Source organism: Mustela nivalis, assembly GCF_964662115.1.
Source record: "Mustela nivalis genome assembly, chromosome: 1".
NCBI classification, from domain to species: Eukaryota; Metazoa; Chordata; class Mammalia; order Carnivora; family Mustelidae; genus Mustela; species Mustela nivalis.
In genome coordinates this window covers 135444833-135465534 of record NC_139020.1, presented here as the reverse complement: position 1 = coordinate 135465534, position 20702 = coordinate 135444833, and the positions used below count along the sequence as shown (strand labels likewise).

General features: G+C 36.8%; 1 protein-coding gene across 3 annotated transcripts in view; it reads left to right on the top strand.

Annotated features, from left to right (window-relative positions):
• Positions 1–20702, top strand: part of ZNF385D (zinc finger protein 385D) — a 940931-nt gene that overhangs the window by 809805 nt on the left and 110424 nt on the right. For all 3 annotated transcript variants that reach the window (XM_082729121.1, XM_082729123.1, XM_082729122.1), the window contains one exon: positions 9756–9866. In XM_082729121.1, the coding sequence (XP_082585247.1) occupies positions 9756–9866 (111 nt within the window). The remainder of the gene's footprint in view (positions 1–9755; positions 9867–20702) is intronic.

Below are 20702 nucleotides of genomic sequence, written 5' to 3'. Positions count from 1 at the left end.
CTTCTATCCCTATTTCCTAAGAATGGGTAATTACATCTAGAGGTAATGAATTTGATGAAATGAAGGTTTGTTACTTTGAGCATGACTTCCTCACAGATGGTTTTGTACTTCTTCAAGAGATGTCTGCTGTCCACTGGTCCCTTTTTGTTCAGTAGCTATAATTGATGGCCCCTTCCTAGACGCATTATTTCTTTAGGAGATATAAAATGGTGCTCCCTTAATCATTTCTTCTTACTTTATCTATTGACTATGTATGTGTGATTTTTTTTTTAGTGTCTAATGTCATATTGTAGTTATTCTGATGCATTTTATTTTAACTGTCATTACTGATGAAGAAATATTTAACGGATTCCTTATAACATCTATATGATGTTCCATTTTATAGCTCTTTGGCTATTTACCATTGGCTATTTAGGTTGTTTTAAAGTTTTTACTGATACAAACAAAACTGCAGGGAACTTCTGGGTAATAATCTTGTGGTGCTCATAAGCCAGAGTTTCCACAGAAGATGAATGTTTAGATCTTATATTCTGTTCATTTTCAGTTTTACTAGATGATGCCAAGTTTTTAAGCACTTTTCCCAAATCCTTGTCAATACAAAATACTGTTAGACTATTTTTGCTCTCTTTGTTATTTTAAACTTTACTTCCAGAATAACCAATATGGTTTATATTTTATTGACCATTCAGATATTCTTCTGTGCACATTGCCTTTTAATATGCCTTGAACATTTTGGCTTTGATATGTTATCTTTTAGAAATCATAGTGATTTCTAGATCTCCTCTGTGTAGCCAAGTACATAATCTTTGATCAATAGGGATGTTGCGGACATTTTCTCGCCCCCCCATTACCATCTTTGTGTGTGTGTGTGTGCAAAGGTATATTTTTTAGTTTACTGATGAAAGAAAATCTAGCACAGTGTTTAGAACTATGAAAATGATAGTGTGAGACTATCTGAATTCGGACCACAGCCGTAGAACTGCCTAGCTGTGGAACCCTAACCCAATTAACTTCATGTCTCATACCTAAACATTTGCATACATAAAATAATAGCAAAAAGAGTATCTACTGCTGTTCCTTCTGCTTAATTTTGCTGTGAATGTAAAATTGTTATAAAAAATAATCTTTTAAAAGGAGAAAAACAGAAGTAGCTTCCTTGTGGGTTTACTGTGAAGACCTAATGAGACAGACAGGTTTTTTTGACAGTGCCTCACACATGTAAGTGTTCCTTTAAAATTAGCTGTTGTTGGGGTGCCTGGGTGCCTTAGCCGGTTAAGCATCTGACTCTTGATTTCCATTCAGGTGATAATCTCAGTGTTGTGAGATCAAGTCCCACATCAGGCTCTGTGCTGGGTGTGGAGCTTGTTTAAGATTCTCTCTCTCCTTCTGTCCCTCTCCCCTGCTCCCTTTCCTTCTCTTAAAAATAAACAAACAAACAAACAGACAGACAAATAAAATTAGCTATTGTTTTATTTTCAAATATAAATTTTATCACAGTTAAGTTTATTTTTTCTTGAATGGTTTTGGATCACTTGGACATCTTTTTTTTTTTTAATTTATTTTTTATTTATTTTCAGCATAACAGTATTCATTATTTTTGCACCACACCCAGTGCTCCATGCAATCCGTGCCCTCTTTAATACCTACCACGTGGTACCCCAACCTCCCATCCCCCGCCCCTTCAAAACCCTCAGATTGTTTTTTAGAGTCCATAGTCTCTCATGATTCACCTCCCCTTCCAATTTCCCCCAACTCCCTTCTCCTCTCTAACTACCCATGTCCTCCATGCTATTTGTTATGCTCCACAAATAAGTGAAACCATATGATAATTGACTCTCTCTGCTTGACTTATTTCACTCAGCATAATCTCTTCCAGTCCCGTCCATGTTGCTACAAAAGTTGGGTATTCGTCTTTCTGATCGAGGCATAATACTCCATAGTGTATATGGACCACATCTTCCTTATCCATTCGGTCCGTCGAAGGGCATCTCGGTTCTTTCCACAGTTTGGTGACCGTGGCCATTGCTGCTATAAACATTGGGGTACAGATGGCCCCACTTTTCATGACATCTGTATCTTTGGGGTAAATACCCAGGAGTGCAATGGCAGGGTCATAGGGAAGTTCTATTTTTAATTTCTTGAGGAATCTCCACACTGTTCTCCAAAGTGGCTGCACCAACTTGCATTCCTACCAACAGTGGAAGAGGGTTCCCCTTTCTCCACATCCCCTCCAACACATGCTGTTTCCTGTTTTGTTAATTTTGGCCATTCTAACTGGTGTAAGGTGGTATCTCAATGTGATTTTAATTTGAATCTCCCTGAGGGCTAGTGATGATGAACATTTTTTCATGTGTCTGATAGCCATTTGTATGTCTTCATTGGAGAAGTGTCTGTTCATATCTTCTGCCCATTTTTTGATATGATTGTCTGTTTTGTGTGTGTTGAGTTTGAGGAGTTCTTTATAGATGCTGGATATAAACCTTTTGTCTGTACTGTCATTTGCAAATATCTTCTCCCATTCCATGGGTTGCCTCTTTGTTTTCTTGACTGTTTCCTTTGCTGTGCAGAAGCTTATGATTTTGATGAAGTCCCAAAAGTTTATTTTCGCTTTTGTTTCATTTGCCTTTGGAGACATATCTTGAAAGAAGTTGCTGTGGCTGATATCGAAGAGATTACTGCCTATGTTCTCCTCTAGGATTCTGATGGATTCCTGTCTCATGTCTTTTATCCATTTTGAGTTTATCTTTGTGTACAGTGTAAGGGAATGGTCGAGTTTCATTCTACATATAGCTGTCCAGTTTTCCCAGCACCATTTATTGAAGAGACTGTCTTTTTTCCACTGTATATTTTTTCCCGTTTTGTCAAAGATTATTTGACCATAGAGTTGAGGGTCCATATCTGGGCTCTCTGCTCTGTTCCACTGGTCTATGTGTCTGTTTTGGGGGGACAAGATGCCGGGGAAGTAGGAGGAGGCGCCTTTTAAACCTGTACCCTAAAGTGAGCTGATTACCAACCAAAGAACTCCAATCACTTGGACATCTTAAGGCATCTTTCTACTCTTTTTTTTTTCTTCAGTTTTCTGCTTCTGGAAAGGAATGTGGTATTTACTATCACTGCTATAAAATAATAATGGAAGAAATACTTACCTTTATCTAGTGCTTTCTATGTTACAGACACAATGCTGGACTCTGTATACATAATTCATTGTACATAATAACGCAGCATGATTATCACTCCACTTAAAGGTAATGACATAGAAGCTTAGAAAGATTTGAAAACAGCAAATAAGAGCAGCAACAATTTAGAGTACATTTTAACCATTTGTTACTTCCTACTTGGAGGGAAAGAAGAAGGATTAGACTTGCTGTCATATATTATAGCTACAAGAACCTAAAACTGGGATGTGGAGAATTGGATTGTTGTGCCTTTTCTAGTCCTGGTAGAAATATCTCTGGGCTTTAGTGGGCTTGTCAATAGAATCAGAAGGCAAAATCTAATCACTCAGATTCTTTCCAGTTCTAAGATACTCTGGTTCTTAATAAAAGTTGCACCCATGTAGATGATCTGGGCAGGGCTATTTAAAACTGTGACCACCTTAATATCCAACAACAGAGAATAAACTAAGTAAATTATAGTACAATTATTTAATGAAATATTATGCCACCATTTAATTGCTAAATATGAAAACTGACATTTAAATGTAAGTATTCTTATGATACATTGTTAAATAAAAAAAGAGAAAATATACTATATTATGCTTATTATGCTTACAACTGTGCAAAGATATGCATTCAAAAATATAAAGATATACAATGGTTGTGTAATAAAGAATTTGGCTATCTTTGTCCTCAGTTTTTAAATTTTATGTAACCTCTAACATCTTGGAATTTCCTGAGTGATGAGAGGCTTTGTGAATCATGCCCACCTTGGATCACACCTGAGTTTATGCTAATGAGATGACTTGGGATGGAGGTCAGTCACCAGGAAGACTAACCATGATTAGAAGATTGGGCTTTGAGCAGGTAATATTAGTCTGGACCTCCAAGAAGGGGAAAGGGGCTAGAGATTGAGTTAATTCACTTTGCCAGTATTTCAGTCAGTCATGCATATGTAATGAAACCCCAATGAAAATTCCAGAGAGCAAGGTTTGGGGCAGATTTCTTAGCTATGAGGTTTTGGGAAGGGGAATGACGCATCCTAATTTCTTGGGAAGGGGACATGGAAGCTCCATTTTCAGTGTTCTACCAGATCTCACCCTCTGGGACTCTCCGTTTGGTTGGTCCTGATTTATATCCTTTATAATAGAACCTTTAACCATAGGTATAGTGTTTTCTTGAGTCCTATTAATCATTTTAGCAAGTTATCAAACATGTAGGAGTCATGGTAACCCCCAAATTTACAGCCATATAGTCAGAAGTGCAGGTGGCTTGGGGACTCCCAAATTTGTGCCTCCATTCTTGGAACCTTCTAGATTGCTGAACATGTTCTATGTGTTTATTGGGATGATGATACCATGGAATTATGCACAGGTGTAAAAAGTCAACTAATTATGCACTTAAGAAGTATACACTTTTTAATATAAGTTATTTGTCCACTTAAAAGTTAAAGAAAAAGATCAACATTGCATATGTTTCAAATGAACAAATTTGTTGTAGGCTTGGGATAATTAGGATTTTTTATTAGTGTGTTCTAATGTGTGAATGTAATATAAACTCAGATTTTTCTAACTCATAGTTGGTATAGTAAAGCCACCAGGGCCTCAACCCAGTGTCACCTAATACTAGAGTCACAAATGTCCAGGACAATGGGTATCACAAAGCTTGATGGTGGTACCTGAGGGAGACGGGGGCAGACTGGGCGGTTGTGCATCTTAGCTGGCTCTGCCACGTAGTAGTGTGTGATAGTAGGCGAGGGGCAGTGAGAGTATCTCAGTAAGCTGATAGGATGGAAATGACGATGATAACCATAAAAACAATCAGTAAATTCCTGTGAGTGTAACCTTTATAGTTATCGTTACTGACCATTGTTACATAGAAATACCACCTGGAAGAGACAACCTTTATATTTCTGAACTTCTAAACTTCCTGGCATTTCAGTTTTTATTCTTTGATTTTAAAATTGAAAGACACAATAATAAGAGGAACAGAAAAAGAGAAAGTCTCATAGATCAGGAAAGGTAAACTCAGGGCTAACCTCTATCTTCAGAAAATACAATGGGCGTCCTAGAGAAGGGACTCTTGAGCTGTAGCTGTCCCTTGTCTACTCATTTACAAATCAATTTAGCAGAATGCCCAGAGGAGATGTGAAGGAAAAGCAAGACCTGAGATAGAAATGCAAAGATGCTTAAGCTTGAAATGAAGAAAAACATATTCATTTGGCTTTAAATAAGGCCATAGGCTGAGTTTGAAATTGAATTTTAGACTAGAGTTTGGATCAGCATATCAATAGGTAGTGTATCATTCTTACTTTTGTTTGTTTGGGGGGCTGGATAATATATTTAGAATACCCCACTTCAGAAATTAGATAAATATGTATTACAATAACAGGAAGATTTTACCATTTAATTTAGTTAATTCTAGGCTGCCTGAGTTAAGCGGAATGTATCGAAGCTTTTATGGATCTGATTTCTCTGTGTTACACTTTTAGTTTGGCGTCTTTGCTTTCTTTTCAAGGCTTTACATTTCATTCATATTCTTGTATTGGTCTATATTACTGGATCATTATTTTCCAAACTGTATGCATTGAACAAGGATGCTAAATTTAAAAACAAAGAAAATCAGTTTTGGTTATATTATTTTAGAAATTATTTATTCAAAACAGATGTTTTTTATAACAGGTCATCTCAGAGAATTTAATATTTTATTGTGTGCTGTGAATGTCTAGGCTGTACTATCCAGGTTTCCTGCAATTTTTTTGACCCAAGAACACTTTTTCCTACCTACACCCATTGGCATCACTTGAGACTGACTGTGTGGAAAAACTCCTAATGATAATATGCATACACACAATAAAGTATCATTGTTTTGGCAGCGCATACCTATTGTGGGTAAAACCAACACATATGACTTTATTTTCAAACAAAATTTTTGATTATAATGGCAAAAAATGATATGTTTTGACAAAATTCAAAGTGGCTATGTATGTGTGTCTGTGTATTGGTGTGCGTGTGTGTCCCCTTGATTGATAATAGGTGCTACTTTTAGTTACATACCATGTGATATTATTTAATTAACTATGTAACAATAGAAGTGGTTATTATTGAGATTTTGTCCTTTCATGATTCTTTGTTGTAAATGGTTTTACTTATACTTGGAGATGTAGATATTAGAAAGGTGAATATGATTCATGCTCATCAATAAAGGTATTAAACTTACCATTTCATTGTACTGGATTTCTAAAATGATAAAGAGAATTACTTTTGTTGGTGTAACTATAGTTTGTTAAATCCATCTTCGAAATATAATTCAGTTAAGTGGGTGTTTTTTTTTTTTAAGTATACTGGGGAATAAAATTGTCTCTGAAGAAAAATACACTACTTTGCATCTTGAAATTTGATTTTTGTACTCACAGTGATCCGAGCATCATTCAATGCAAATAAAAGAATTAAATCTAGAGAATATGCCACATTTGCATTAAGTGTCTAGTTCCAAAACACCTCCTACACAAATCTGGATTGAATATGGTGACTGCTTTCCCAGTGTTCCTGAAAGACCAAAATAATATGCTGCTCACTAATATATGATAAAAATTCAGTACTATTCATTTTCAGAGAACATCTTTAATATAAATGCATAATTTATTCTTATTTTATAGTATCATTATAAGAGGATTTCTTATAATAACCCATTCCTAAATGGGTTATAGACATAATTCACCTTATCCCCAAATAGAAATGGTTCCCATTTATGCACCGAGCAGATGCAGTAGCATATGATGAAGCAACTATCTCTGAGTCCGTGACCTCTTTCTGCTTTTAATACTTCTTTAGCTTCTGGCTAAAAGGCAAATTATTCCCTAGTGTTCCCTGTGATTGTTGTCCAAGCAGCATTGTGATGGCGTCTTTAAAAAAGTTACAAAAGTGATCCGGGGAAGCAAAAGGAAGGCTATTGGAGTATCCCAGAGTCACTCCTGGCTTTCTCCAGCCTCTGCATCTTCCACTGGGCTCTAAGGAAATGGGGGTGAGATGGGATTGAGGCAGGTTTGGAAGATTAGCTGGGGTAGAGGTAAGGGACTTGAAAGAAAAATATATAAAGAGAAAAGAACTGTATACTATGGCCTGTGACTTTTCATACTATTATTCATACTACTGACAGTAGGTCTAGTCTAAGAGGGAGAATGTAATTTTAAGTTAGTTTTTAATGTCTGAATTAAGATGCCAAACTGAATTTAGGAATGAGCTTTAGACTGTGTGTTAAGACTTGAAAAGGTAATACAATTTACTGGAGGCAATTCACATATTCATCCCCTGACAAATGGATAAACACATTGTCATTTATCTGTACAAAGAAATACTACTGAGCAATAAAAAGGAATAAGTTACTGATTCATGCAACAGCATGGATGAATCTTTTTTTTTTTTTAAGACTTTATTTATTTATTTGCCAGAGAGAGCGAGCGAGCACAGGCAGGCAGAGTGGCAGCAGAGGCAGAGGGAGAAACAGGCTCCCCGCCAAGCAAGGAGCCCAATGTGGGACTCGATCCCAGGACGCTGGGATCATGACCTGAGCCGAAGGCAGCCGCTTAACCAACTGAGCCACCCAGGCGTCCCAGCATGGATGAATCTTAAAAGAATTATTCTAAATAAAAATGTCAGGCACAAAAAACCACACATGCTCCATGATTCCTTTATATGATCTTGAAGAAAGGGCAAAAAAATAGTGACAGAAAGCAGACCAGTGATTTCAGAAGTGGGGTGTGGGAGTCAGGTGTTGAGAGGGACAGTAGGAAACCTTCCCAGGTGATGGAAATGTTTGTGTAATATTACTACTGTGTGTATTTGCCAAAGCTCATCAAATTCTATACCTAACATTGCTATATTTTATTACATATAAATTATACCTAACTAGTTTTAAAAAGTATGATATGATTTTTTAAAGTATGATAAAATTCACTAGTAAGGAGAGAGGGGTTCTTAGTATTTACTAATACTTGGAAGTGACCAGAAAAATAAGGGATAGCTGAGTTTCCTCCAGAATTAGGGAAAGGATTAACATCAAATAAAAAATGTCACGTGATGATGGAAGGTAAAAATGATTACACCCATGAGTTCTTCTTGATCATTGTAACTGTTTAATATATAAACCACCTAGCCTAGTGCTTAGCACATAGAAGACACTTTTAATAAATGCTAAGTGCATTATTTTTATTGTGCATTAGGAGTGCCTAGACAACCTAATAGAAATTGTGACTTTGTAGACAGAAGCTTCCTTCTACTTACTATGAAGACAACCTATCAATGAACTGGTTCTGATAATTTGAAATACAAAAGAGATGGAATTTATCAATGACTTGTTTAGGGTAATTAATAAAGTACAATGTATCAGAGAGGCTGAATATTAGAGAATCATTTCACAGACACATTCTTGGCCTTTTTTTTTTTTTTTTTGAGTGTCGTATTATTTCTGAGCTATCCAAACCCATTTTGAGAACTCTCGGAAGAACTTCAGGTCTGATGAGAGTTGAAGTTCTGAACTTTGCAGGCATCCAACAGAAGTCATGGCCATATGTGTAATGTTTGATTTATTTTAAATGTTTCTTGGCCATGCGAGAAATTAGTCGTGTGCCAACAATGATTATAGGAGTGTGAGGCTCTGATCTTCATGTGCGCTGTGAGAGAGAAAATATAATAGCCAACATTTATTTACACTATAATGTGCTTAGCACTAGGTAGATTTCATGATTAGGTAGATTTATGAATTATCACTTTTGAACCTCATCACCACCTTAGGAGACACAGATAAGCAAAGACGTTGCACCAGTATTAAGAAGCAGATAAAAATTTTTATCTGACTCCAACAGTTGAGAACCACTGATGTGGACAGTAGTACAAAGCTGGTGAGTTTTATCAGAGCCAAGTTGCTGACATTATGTCTTTGGTGTCACTTGACCTAGCCTGGGAATATGGGATGGAGAAAGATAAACTGGTTTGGTCCAGACTCTCTGAACCTCAAATAGTAAGTCCATAGGAGAGCAGGCTATATTAAATGGTCATAAATGATTTTTGAATGAATAGATAGCTCCATGCATTTGAATTCTTAGAAAGTAAGATTTGTATACTATATTCTTACCACAGAAAAGATAACCAAAAGTAGCATAAGGTTAATGTTGGATTATGGTGTATAATTTATTCTCAGAACTACTCCTCTGACCAAGTCTACTTATAGGCCCATTTTAGGGCAGTGGCATAGACTCACTTCTGTGTAAGATTGCTGGCATTTGCAATAATTTGAGTTTTGATAAACCTTTAATTATATTTTAGGATTATCAAACTGAGACAATTGTTGATCAAAAATGAGAAAAACTGTTAATATGCAAACTCTAATGGGTACTTTTATCATTTTCTTATCATACTGAGCTTTGAGCTTATTGTCTATTTTCCAAGAAAGTAGAAATGCTGTTTCCTAGAATAAAAATGTTTTTCATAATGTGAACAGTAGATTCAAGCTGTACAGATTGGCTCTTTAATGAAATAGGCAACATTCCAATGGAACTGACAAGCTTTATTTCTATTTGTTGTATTTTCTTTCTCATTACAGATGGACCCGATTCAGAAAGCTGTAATAAATCATACATTTGGGGTTCCTCTTCCTCATCGAAGAAAGCAAATCATATCATGCAACATTTGCCAGTTGAGATTTAATTCCGATGTAAGTTTACCATTTAGTATTCACTGGAAAAAAATGTATTACGATGTTTTAATCTTGCAGAAGAGATTTTTTAAACATTTTTCTCCAATAACTGAGAGTGTCAAAATTTGAAGATAACATTTTAACTCCTTATGTTCTTTAATTTTGGAGTTTATTTTATTATTTTTGGTTGTTTACTATGGAAACATATATGTTACCAGTATTTTATACTTGCAGTTTAATGGTATATCTCTCTATATATATTTTTGGTCTTTTGATAATGTTAAATTTAGGTAATATACTTTCCCTTTGGGGAATAGTCAGATTTAGGACCAAGACTGTTTTAATAAATTATGCCTCTAATATAAGTCCCAAATTATCTTTCAAGGCCAACATTTTGCTTTGTAATTTTTAAAATCTGCCTTGGTGATCCCCAATTCCAGACCAGCCCTTGTGTCCTTAGTGATGTTTGTGTTAGAGTTCTCGAGTTATTACCCTAGAAGTATTGGCAGTTTAATAGGGAGTCTTAAAGATCTCCAAGCTCTCAAACCCCTGATGAATAAATCTTAAGTGGAGAAAATGACAGTGAGGAGACATTTGTGGACCTGACCAGTGCTTGGCAAATCATTTGCAGAGAGTCATTCATATCTTCCATACCTTTCTAAGGATCACAAAATCTCTGGATTCATCACAGTGAAGCTCATTTTGGCTTGTGGTCAATGTGAAAAATACTCCCTGCCTTCCCCAACCTCCTTTGGTGTGGAGTTGGTCCTGAGAGGTACAGAAAAGAGAAAGAGTGTTGGTTTGGAAGGAATAGGAAGAGAATACTGCTGAAGTATAGATATTCTAGGCAAACAGAGGACCCTATCCTATCAAAGTTGCCCGACCTCCGAGGTGCCATTATCTTGCCCTAAGTGGATGTGCCATGTGGAGAAGACCACCAGAGCGATCTGGACGCTGGAGATTGTTAGGCCCTCCAATATTTAATCTTTCTAGGCAAGCAGGTCCTTTAGGTGCTCTGGTAATGAAGAAAGCATGTGAGGTAGTCATGCACAGAAAAGAGATGTAACAAATAAACTGTCTTTTATAAACAAATAAATTCATTCTGTGAGACTATCTCATTTTGTGTAAGGATTGCTATAGTCTTATAAAGCCATACCTATTAGTACAATCATCAGGTAGTTTTATAACATTTCTTCTGTTGGCTTAAAAAAAAGTAGATTGCCTGCATATCACCTAGACAGTATTTGCTGATCTAAAAAGAGAATACACTGAACATATAGCATTTTATTTAAAGAGAGGTTTTTGGTTTTTGTTTTGTTTTGTTTGTTTTTCAATACCGAGTGCTTTGATTTGATTTGGATTTTAAGAAAGTTGTCATAGTTTATTAAGAAAAAATCTTTTCAACTGATAAATGTCATATAATAATCTCTTTCAGTAAAAAAAAAAAAAGTCCTCTTGACCTGTACATAAGAGTTCTGAACTCAATACTTGCAATTTTGATCATTTTTGAACATTTAGTAAACAATCATATAGTTCTGTAATTGCTGTTTTAAGTCTATCTTTCTTGATTTCTTTCCTTCTTAAATCTTACTGATATTTCACTTTGGAACTGATCAGATAATAAACAAAAGTCTCCCAGGAGCCATGCTGTCAGCTCCTTACATCTACTAGGGGTTATTTCAATATCTCCTCCTGCCAACAATTTCACTGTCAATATTTTCTCCTCTGTGTTAAGTGAAAATCCTGTAAACTGGGAATCAGAAAGAGACCTCAAGCTCATTGCCCCCAGTTTCACACTAAATCTAAGAAAACCATCTGCCACATCTAGGCTAGGTCCTTGGTTGGTGATCTCCAGCTGTGGGTCACTCAACACTTCAAGAAAATAGTCTCTCTCTCTCTCTCTCTTTCTTTCTTTGAGTGTTTCTAATCCTGTTGATGGATATCAAAGTCATGCTTAAGAGGTCTTCAGAATTATTACCAGCTATGCATTAACAATAACATACAGAACATTTACGTCTTTTATAAAATGTAATCTTGTTTTATTTCCTTGATAAGAGAGAATAACAATTTATTTTGCCAATGAAGTTCAAGTTGATATAGAAATCAGTATGTATTTATCGGGCACAGTTGATTCTCATTCTCACATTGTGTTTTCAGGTGTGTATGGCATGTGGTACATGGAAACTGGCCAAGGTATTTGGAGAATTTAGACTAATTGGTCTGGGTCATAATGGTTACCGCATTAATCTTCAATTACTGCTATGATAAATCATGGCAAACTTAGTAGTTGAAAACAACATAAATGTATTATCTTATCTTTCTGGAGGTAAAAGTCAGAAATGGGTTTCACTGGTCTAAAATCACATTGTTGGCAGGCTTGTGTTCCTTCTGGAGGCTCCAGGGAAGAATTCAGCTCCTTGCCTTTCTTATCTAGCTTCTAGAGGCTACCCTTTTGCTCATGACTCCCTTGCATTGTTAGAGCAAGCAGTGGCCAGTTGAATCCTTCTCACATTGAATGACTCTGATGCTCACTCTTCTGCCTCCCTATTCCAAACTTCAGGACCCTTGTGATCACAGCGAATTCATCTGGATGATTCAGGATAACTTCTCTATTTTAAAATCAGCTAATTAGCAACCTAATTCCATCTACTAACTGAATCCCCCTTTGTCATATAATGTAACATACTCATAGTTTCCAGGGATTAGGTCTTAAATATGATTATTCTGCCTGCTACAGATACTCATTTGGATGTTTGGCTTAGATTTGAACTGAATTTTATGACCACTTGGATTTATCAGATAATTACCCAGGATAGCTTCATTGCTCTATATAAACTGGACACGTCTGAATTCGTTGCTTGTTTTTTATCTTGAATCTCAAATGAAAATTCACTATGCAGTGCTAATTTTTAAAACTGCAGTTTTTAAAAATGTGAAAACTCAGTGGTATTAAATTTATAAATGACATGGCAACCCTTTACCTATGATTTACAAACAAAATATAATTTTTGTAAAGCTGAAGTACAGGAGCAGAAATTCCTTTAGAGACTTAAAAAATGTCTCTGTAGCATTCTTATGTCAATAAGGGAACTAATGTTCTGGAAATATGGGATTCGTTTATGAGTGACTGGCCATGTCCACAAATATTACTTTTATAAAATATTTACTACTGAGTGCCATGATCAGTTGGATTTATCATCCATTCATTCACATAGAAGAAAATAATCTACATTAAGAGGAAATACAAATATTTTCTAGAGAGATACATATAGATATATCTCATATTTGACCATTTTAAACCCAAGAAAAGACTTCTTAATCCCCCTAAAACTGCATCTGCTTCTTCCAGGTGAATCTGGAACTTATCTTCCTGTTTCCGTTCTTAAACCTAGAATTATTTTGGAAAAGTAACACTGTAATTCACTTGTGTGCTTGGATGCATCCTCAATCACATAGGAAAGTATTTTTGCCTTATGAACCTTTTTTACATTTCAAAGCTTCTTCCCCTTCCAATGAAAATAATAACTTGTAGTTCTTTTCATCTTTGCATCATGAAAATTCAATTTCCTTTTCCTCTATGGTTTTACATATTTTTTAACCCTTCATATTATAACCTGTGTAGTTTGGTGTTATGTAATACATATACAGTACGTTTTCTATTTTTGGCCCTGCAGAAATCTTTTTAAATGGCATATTATACTATATGCACTTAACTGAGATAGTTTTCTCCTAATATAGGCTTTTTCTTTGGGAAAAAAAAAAAAAGAGAGATTTTCTCGACATTTACATGAAACACACATAAGGGTTATGCAAAAAGTTCCCGACTGAAGACCAGAAGGTTGTAATTTGTCCGGTTATTTTATCAGCATCTTAAAATAAGCATAATTTACCATTGAACTGAGCAAGTTATTAAGTGTATCTTTGAAAGACAATTTATAGTAGTACCAGCATGGATGTAATGTTATTAAGTGAGATGTCAAATGATTGTTTGATGACTATTTATAGAGTGGAAAGTAAGATCTCAGGCCCCAAACCAAAGAATCATTAAGTTGTAGCATTTAAGAGTCAGTATGGTTAACTGACAATAGTATTTCATAATATGTTAGAGACAGAAGAAAAAGTTTCTAATGTCCCATATGGAACCTGAGGAGCAGAGAATATAGGAGACATACAAGGCGACCCAGCCAGTCACTGGTCACTGGCCAGCAAGGTCAGTGTCCACTCTTGTGGACACTCTTGTCACTCTTCCTGCCCACCTGGTCTAGGCCGAGTAGCCAGTCCATTCAAAGGCTCCAGCCAATCCTACAGTAATGGTGTGGCTAGAGATCTATGTGCTGCTGGCGAGGGAGGCCTGGGAGCTCCTTCCCTCGCAGAATTAACTGGATGTATTATATGCTGGGGAAAGTCCTCTAGAGCCTGGGCTAGGCCTTGCCTGACAGTGCTTGTGAGTACTTTCCAATGGCATCACCCATATTCAGTCACATGATTGAATCATAAACATGGTAAAAATTTAAGTACAAATGCAAACTAGTGAGTGATAATATAGTAGCAATGTATCCTTTATGACTTAGGACCATCAGGCATCAATTACAATGAGATGCTGTTTTGTAAAGAAGAAGGGAAAACTACCTCATTAGAAGGTCACAATCCTTGTCGCCCAGATCTCCAGAGGGGATCCTTGGGATTATCACTGAGATAATTGATACATTTTTCAGTGGAATTATAAAATAGAAATTACTGTTGTTTTTATATATTTTAGCACCCTGGGATGTAGTAAAATTAACCAATATGTCTGAATTTAATTTATATCTGTGTTAACTTCTGTAACCAAATGAAACAGTATAATGATGAAGTTGCGAAAAGGAACATTTTTCTTACCAAATGACTAAATTAGATAATTAAATTCTTGTAATACCACGACTTCAGACACATCTTTTAAATATTTAAATCTATAGTCTTCTGGGGGTGTTGATATTTAAAGGAAATACTGCATGCAGGGAGAGAAAAAAAACCAATGGTGGTTGTGCTGGAGTTGAAGAACTCTTCCTACTTCTTTCTACTTTTATTTTCCAAATTTCCTTTATAAGCATGCTTAAATTTTATAAGCTAAAAAGGAATTGTTGCATCTACTATTCTACTATGACTTAAAACACACACACACACACACACACACTCACACACACACACACACATATTTTGTCCTAAATTATAAATTCCATTTTGAAGGCCTCAGTTAAAATTTTCTAAATATTTCTTGCCTATTTCTGGCAGTGTCTGCTGTCTCAAAACATGTCCAGGAGAGTTCATAGATATCGTTGTCTCATTCAGATTTCAGCATTTTATTGCATATCCTAGGATAAGGGTTAATAGAAATCTATGCATGCGGGGGGAACCTGGGTGGCTCAGTGGGTTAAGCTACTGCCTTCTGCTCGGTCACGATCCCAGGGTCCTGGGATCGAGCCCCGCATCCAAAGGGCTCCTTGCTCAGAGGGGAGCTTGCTTTTCTCTCTGCCTCTGCCTGCCACTCTGCCTGCTTGTGTGCGTGCTCTCTCTCTGACAAATCAATTAATCAATCAATCAGTCTATGCATGGGGATGTGCATCTAACCCCAAACCCAAAAACAACATCCAGGGAAGCTAAGTATAATGGCAGGAAGAGCACTGGATCAGGAATTAGACAACCTCTTGTTTAGATCTGCCCCTTTTTCAGTTGGCCCTGTGTCCTGGGGCTCTTTGTCGAATTTATAAGTTCCGTAATCACCTTATTTAAAATGAATAGCCAGCGGCTCCTGGGTAGCTCGGAAGGTTGAGAGCCTGCTGTCACCTCGGTCCTTATTTCCAGGTCCCGGGATCGAGTCCCCACGTCAGGCACCCCGCTCAGCAGGAAGTTTGCTACGCCCTCTCCCTCTGCAGTTCGTCGCAGCTCGTGCTCAATCTCTCGCTCTCTCTCTCAAATGAATAAATAAATACAATCTTGAAAAAAAATTAAAAATAAAATGAATAGCCATTGCTTATGCCAGTTGTAAGGATTATACAACAGAACATGCAGGCAATTGGATTATAAACTGCATAGCCAATGAAATGGAAAGGTCATTTTTATGTTACAGGATGAATAATGTGGTTATCACTGTTTTGCTCTCTGAATGTAAATTAATTCTAAGAAATACTGAAGTTGGAAAATATCTATCCTTAAGAAAAGTACTTACAGGGATCTACCCTGTTGGAAGTGCCTGTATTCAATGTATTTGTGGGTTGATTTGAAGTTCTCACTACTCCTGTATCTTTACCTTTTACCTTTTAAAAACTGCAGGGTTACCTTGTCCTGAGCAAAGCTGCATTTCTTAGAAACTCTCAAAGTTTCTTTAAGTCTGTTGCTGCTGCTGCTAAGTCCCAAAAGATTTTCTGAGGAATCCAGTCAGAAATTAAATTTCAGGCAGCTTTGAAACAAATACCTCTTTCCTAAGAGAGTGTCTCCTGTTCATCTTCAGGACTCCCAGGGCTATTTAGAACTTTGGCCTGTGCACTGTGGCATTCCCATGGGGTGCTTTTTCTTCTTCAAAAGTACTTCTATGACAGGGCCATTCAGCTTGTGTATGAAGAGACATGTCTGGGGCCTAATGAGGTTTAGTTGCACTGTCATGTCACCCTTGTGTCGGGAGCTAGCTCTGGGGCGTGTGGTAATGGACTGTAGGTTTGGCTGCTTTTGAATCAAGGGCCTGAGAGGTCCCTTTTGAAGGGCTTATACTTTGTGTGTGCATTTGGGCCCCATTTCATCACTCAGCCTCACTACCTTCTGCTTCCTGAACGGAGCCTACAGCTCTGTCAGGAATTCTCAGAAAACAAAACTTGGAACTGAAGGACTAGGCAGGAAATATTGGGTCTGGCTCTTAGAGATTTCAGGAGAAAACGAACCAGTCAGGAGGATAGGAACCTATTTAAGCATCGTGCTTCTTTGGCAGGCTTTTAAAAATAAAACTTCAACACTGTGATATTTCGGGACTCTCTGAATCAGGCTTTGATATTCCAGAGTTTCATCTATGGATGGGATGAAGGGTAAGGGACCGAGAAAAGAGAACTCTTTATAAAAGAATCTATATTCCTCTGGGCTTTTTTCTTTATAAACAAAGAGAAACAAAATAATGAAATTCACTCTTCTATCAGATTCTCCTACGCATGGAAAATTTGACCATTTTCTCTAGAAAGAGAAGTTGATTTAAGATATTATGAGTAGATGTGTTATATAACTTCTGGGAATCAAAGTGATCTTTGTATTGCTATGAACTACTGTGAGCACCTCAGAGAACAGTCGTGTATGGGACTTAAAGATGTCTAAGAAGTCCTTCTTTCCATTTTAGAGATTGTAGAATTGGAAAAAACGAAGGTCAGAATATTAGTTGACTTTTCCAAGGTGTCTAAGCTGTTGGAACAGATGGTAGGGCTGGGAACAGGGCTCCTAACTCCCAGCATAGGCTTCTATTTGCCATATCAGGTGACATGCCCTAAGAGAAATTTATCTTGAGGTTTGCACTGGCGTCAAGTGACCATTCTCAGCTAAGACCACTAGTCACTTAAGTTCTACACTCAATACAGAAGTTAATCAAGGTGGATACGCTCATTGCTAAATTGCTAGAAGTACAGATTGCTGGAGTGTAGAAACACCTTTCAAAATTGAGAATCACTTAAAGAACAGTATGGCTATACTAAATATTGAAGGAAGCAGGAGAGAATCTGTGTTGAGCTCTGTTCATCCAACAGCACCTACTGAAGGCAGAGTTTTCAGAAGAGTGTTAAGCATGGGCAAAGCATGAAAGGACAGAAAGTGGAGAAAGTAGAATGTGAAGCAAGATGTGTATTTCTTTTTTCTTTTTAAGATTTATTTATTTATTTGAGAGAGAGACAGAGAAATAGCATAATCGTGGGGGGGTGCGTGCGGAAGAGAGGAGCAGAGGGAGAAACAGACTCCCCGCTGAGTGTGGAGCCAGATTGCAGGGCTCCATCTCAGGACCCTGAGATCACAACCTGAGCTAAACTCAAGAGTCCTATGCTTAACTGACAGTGCCACCCAGGGGCCCCTCCCTTGTCCTTTTTGTTATATGTCATTATGGTTCATTCAGCACTTAATACCATCAGTTTTGCCATGGCCCTGTAAACTAGGGCAGTAGAGGAATTTGTTCCTGGGCAGAGAAATAAAGGAATTTAAGAAAAAGTTAATTCCTATTAGCGTCTATTCTTCTGTCATTTTGGATTTTGTGGCCCTTTGTGTCCTGGCTTCCTCAGCTCTGTTGCTCTGTGCTATCTCTTGTTGAGTCCTATTGTCTGCATTAATTAAACCAGAATCATTGTACCTTTTTCAAGGGTTCACATGGCCAGGAGATTATAGATGAAATGAACATACCCATTCATTTTACCACCTCCACACTAAAACTTTCTGTGATGACTAGTTTAAGGGTGGCTATTTGGTTTTACTGCCAGCTTAGGGAGATTGAAAATTGTACCAAGCATGCTATAAATTGCACGCTGCATTGGGATTATGGTGCTAGAATTTCTTAGATGACATTGGAACCAGAACTTGAGAAAATGGATGTATTCCTTCAGACTCTCTAGATTTCTGTATAATCTAAGTCTGTTTTAGAACACTGTAGTACACCCAACATTCTGGCCCAGATTCACCTTTTTCAAGCCTGCCAAACCTCATTTTAAATGCAAAATACTGCCTCTGGGATCTGTTGTCTCCGTCCAAATCTATGTTTTGATGTTAATTGAATGTGATAGTGGTAAAGGTTGCAGTCATTTGGGGAGTTTATTCCTTGGGAGGGGGAAGCGGGGAGGGCAAATGGAGGCATGGTGTGCTATGAAAGTTTAATTTTCTGTGTCTGTGTGTGATTTTCAGTAATACTTTGAGAAGCAGAGAGATAACTTTTAGGAATAGCACAGGTAACATAGAGCTATCGTGGTTTCCTTTCTAGTGTGCCTAAGTGAGCCTTTAAATTCCTTACATAGGAAATCTGTGGAGACTGAGGTATGGCAAATTTATTCTTATCAGGTTTATGGGGATATCAGATCCGTCTGTACAACGTACACCTTCTCTTAGATGCCTTTATAAATAAGGTTGCAGAAGGTAGTCTCCTAACAGGTTTTTTTAATCCATTTCCCAAGCAGAGCTTATTTTCTCTGCATCAGCGAACTTGTCATGATAATCAACTTTTTTGTCCCAACCATCAATCACTCTTGATTACAGCTGGGTAGAAGTTCTGTTCTGTTGATCAGCTCATCAGTGCACATGATATTACACCTGGAGGCCAGTACAAATCATCCCTCGATGGGGAAAGCGTTTCCCTTCAAGGCTTTTGTCGACGGTTTTATCATTTACATTTGGGTCTCATTGAGTTGTCATGCCTATCTTTAACTCTGCTCTCTCATATGAAATATTCTCCTGAAATAGCTCTCAAGGTTTGGTTGATAATTTGTGCTATATTGTTACTATTATTGTGCTTTTGCCTTCCTAATTCAAAAGGGTAGCTTATAAACTATTGTTTCCTTATTTTCATATCAACTTTTTCCCATTCTTAATGCAGTTATTGTAGAAATTAAAATCATATGAATTATAATTCGATGAATATTCAGTACTTCTGTAAAAAAACAGTTTAGCATATGTTTTAGTAGAATGTTTGCAAGTCTAATTTTGTTGATTTTTAATGGTTTCCTAAGTTAGGGTTTTTTGTTTTGTTTTGTTTTGTTTTATGTTTTGGCTTGGGCTAGGGAATATTTATCTTTAATTTTCATCTTATTTTAAGCAACACTAAGTAGCTATGTTCATGTTTTAAAAAACACTGAGAAGTAAATGCTTTAAGATCAATTAACCAAAGACAGCATTACTCTTAGCTGTGTCTGTAATATATGTTATAAGCAGTAAAATTATTTCTTATCTAGGTCAACTCATATTTCTTAAAACAGGAGCATTTTCAGAGTAGTACTAGGGCAATGATAGAACATTATCATGATAAAATATTTATTGATTTCATAAAGTATTTAAAATAAATATATGATTAAAGAAACATTTAATGTATCCTTTGTGTATGCCACAAAGATACTTTCTCTCTTTGATGCATTTTGTTATATTTTATTACTTTATAAAATCCAAAACAGTAATTTAGAGAAGCATAAAGGATATTTTAACATTTAGAGTGCAAAACATAAAGAAAACTGAATGAAATATGAAATTAGAAAATAATGTGGATTTGATTGGGATTTCTGCCTTCCCCTTAAAAAGGTTAACTAGAAAAGCCTGAAATTTCTTCTATGGCCGGACTTCCTATGATGATGATTTATTCCTATTTTCGAGTCAAAGAAGACAACAAGGAGAGACTGCTATTTTCATTTGATACCAACATTTAGGTATTATTAGTTCTTACTTTAATCGATAAAATAAAACAAGGGCAAATGGCATCAATTAACAAGAAAGTGATCCATGTAGAAACAGAAATTTTATTACTTTATAGAATCCAAAAATAAACACTAAATTGGATTTTTTTTTAAGTTTTTATTTATTTATTTGACAGAGACAGAGATCACAAGTAGACAGAGAGGGAGAAGCAGGCTCCCTGCTGAGCAGAGAGCCCGATGTGGGGCTCAATGTGGGGCTTGATCCCAGGACCCTGAAACCACGACCTGAGCCTAAGGCAGAGGCTTAACCCACTGAGCCACCCAGGAGCCCCAAATGGGATTTGGTTTTGAAAGGCTGAGTTAACAGCTCAAACTGTGGTCTTGAGAGAAATCTGTGGTCTTGACTCTCTTCCCAGGATAGGAGCTGATCACTTCAGGCAAGAGATGCTTTGTCATTTTGCAGGCTTGACAA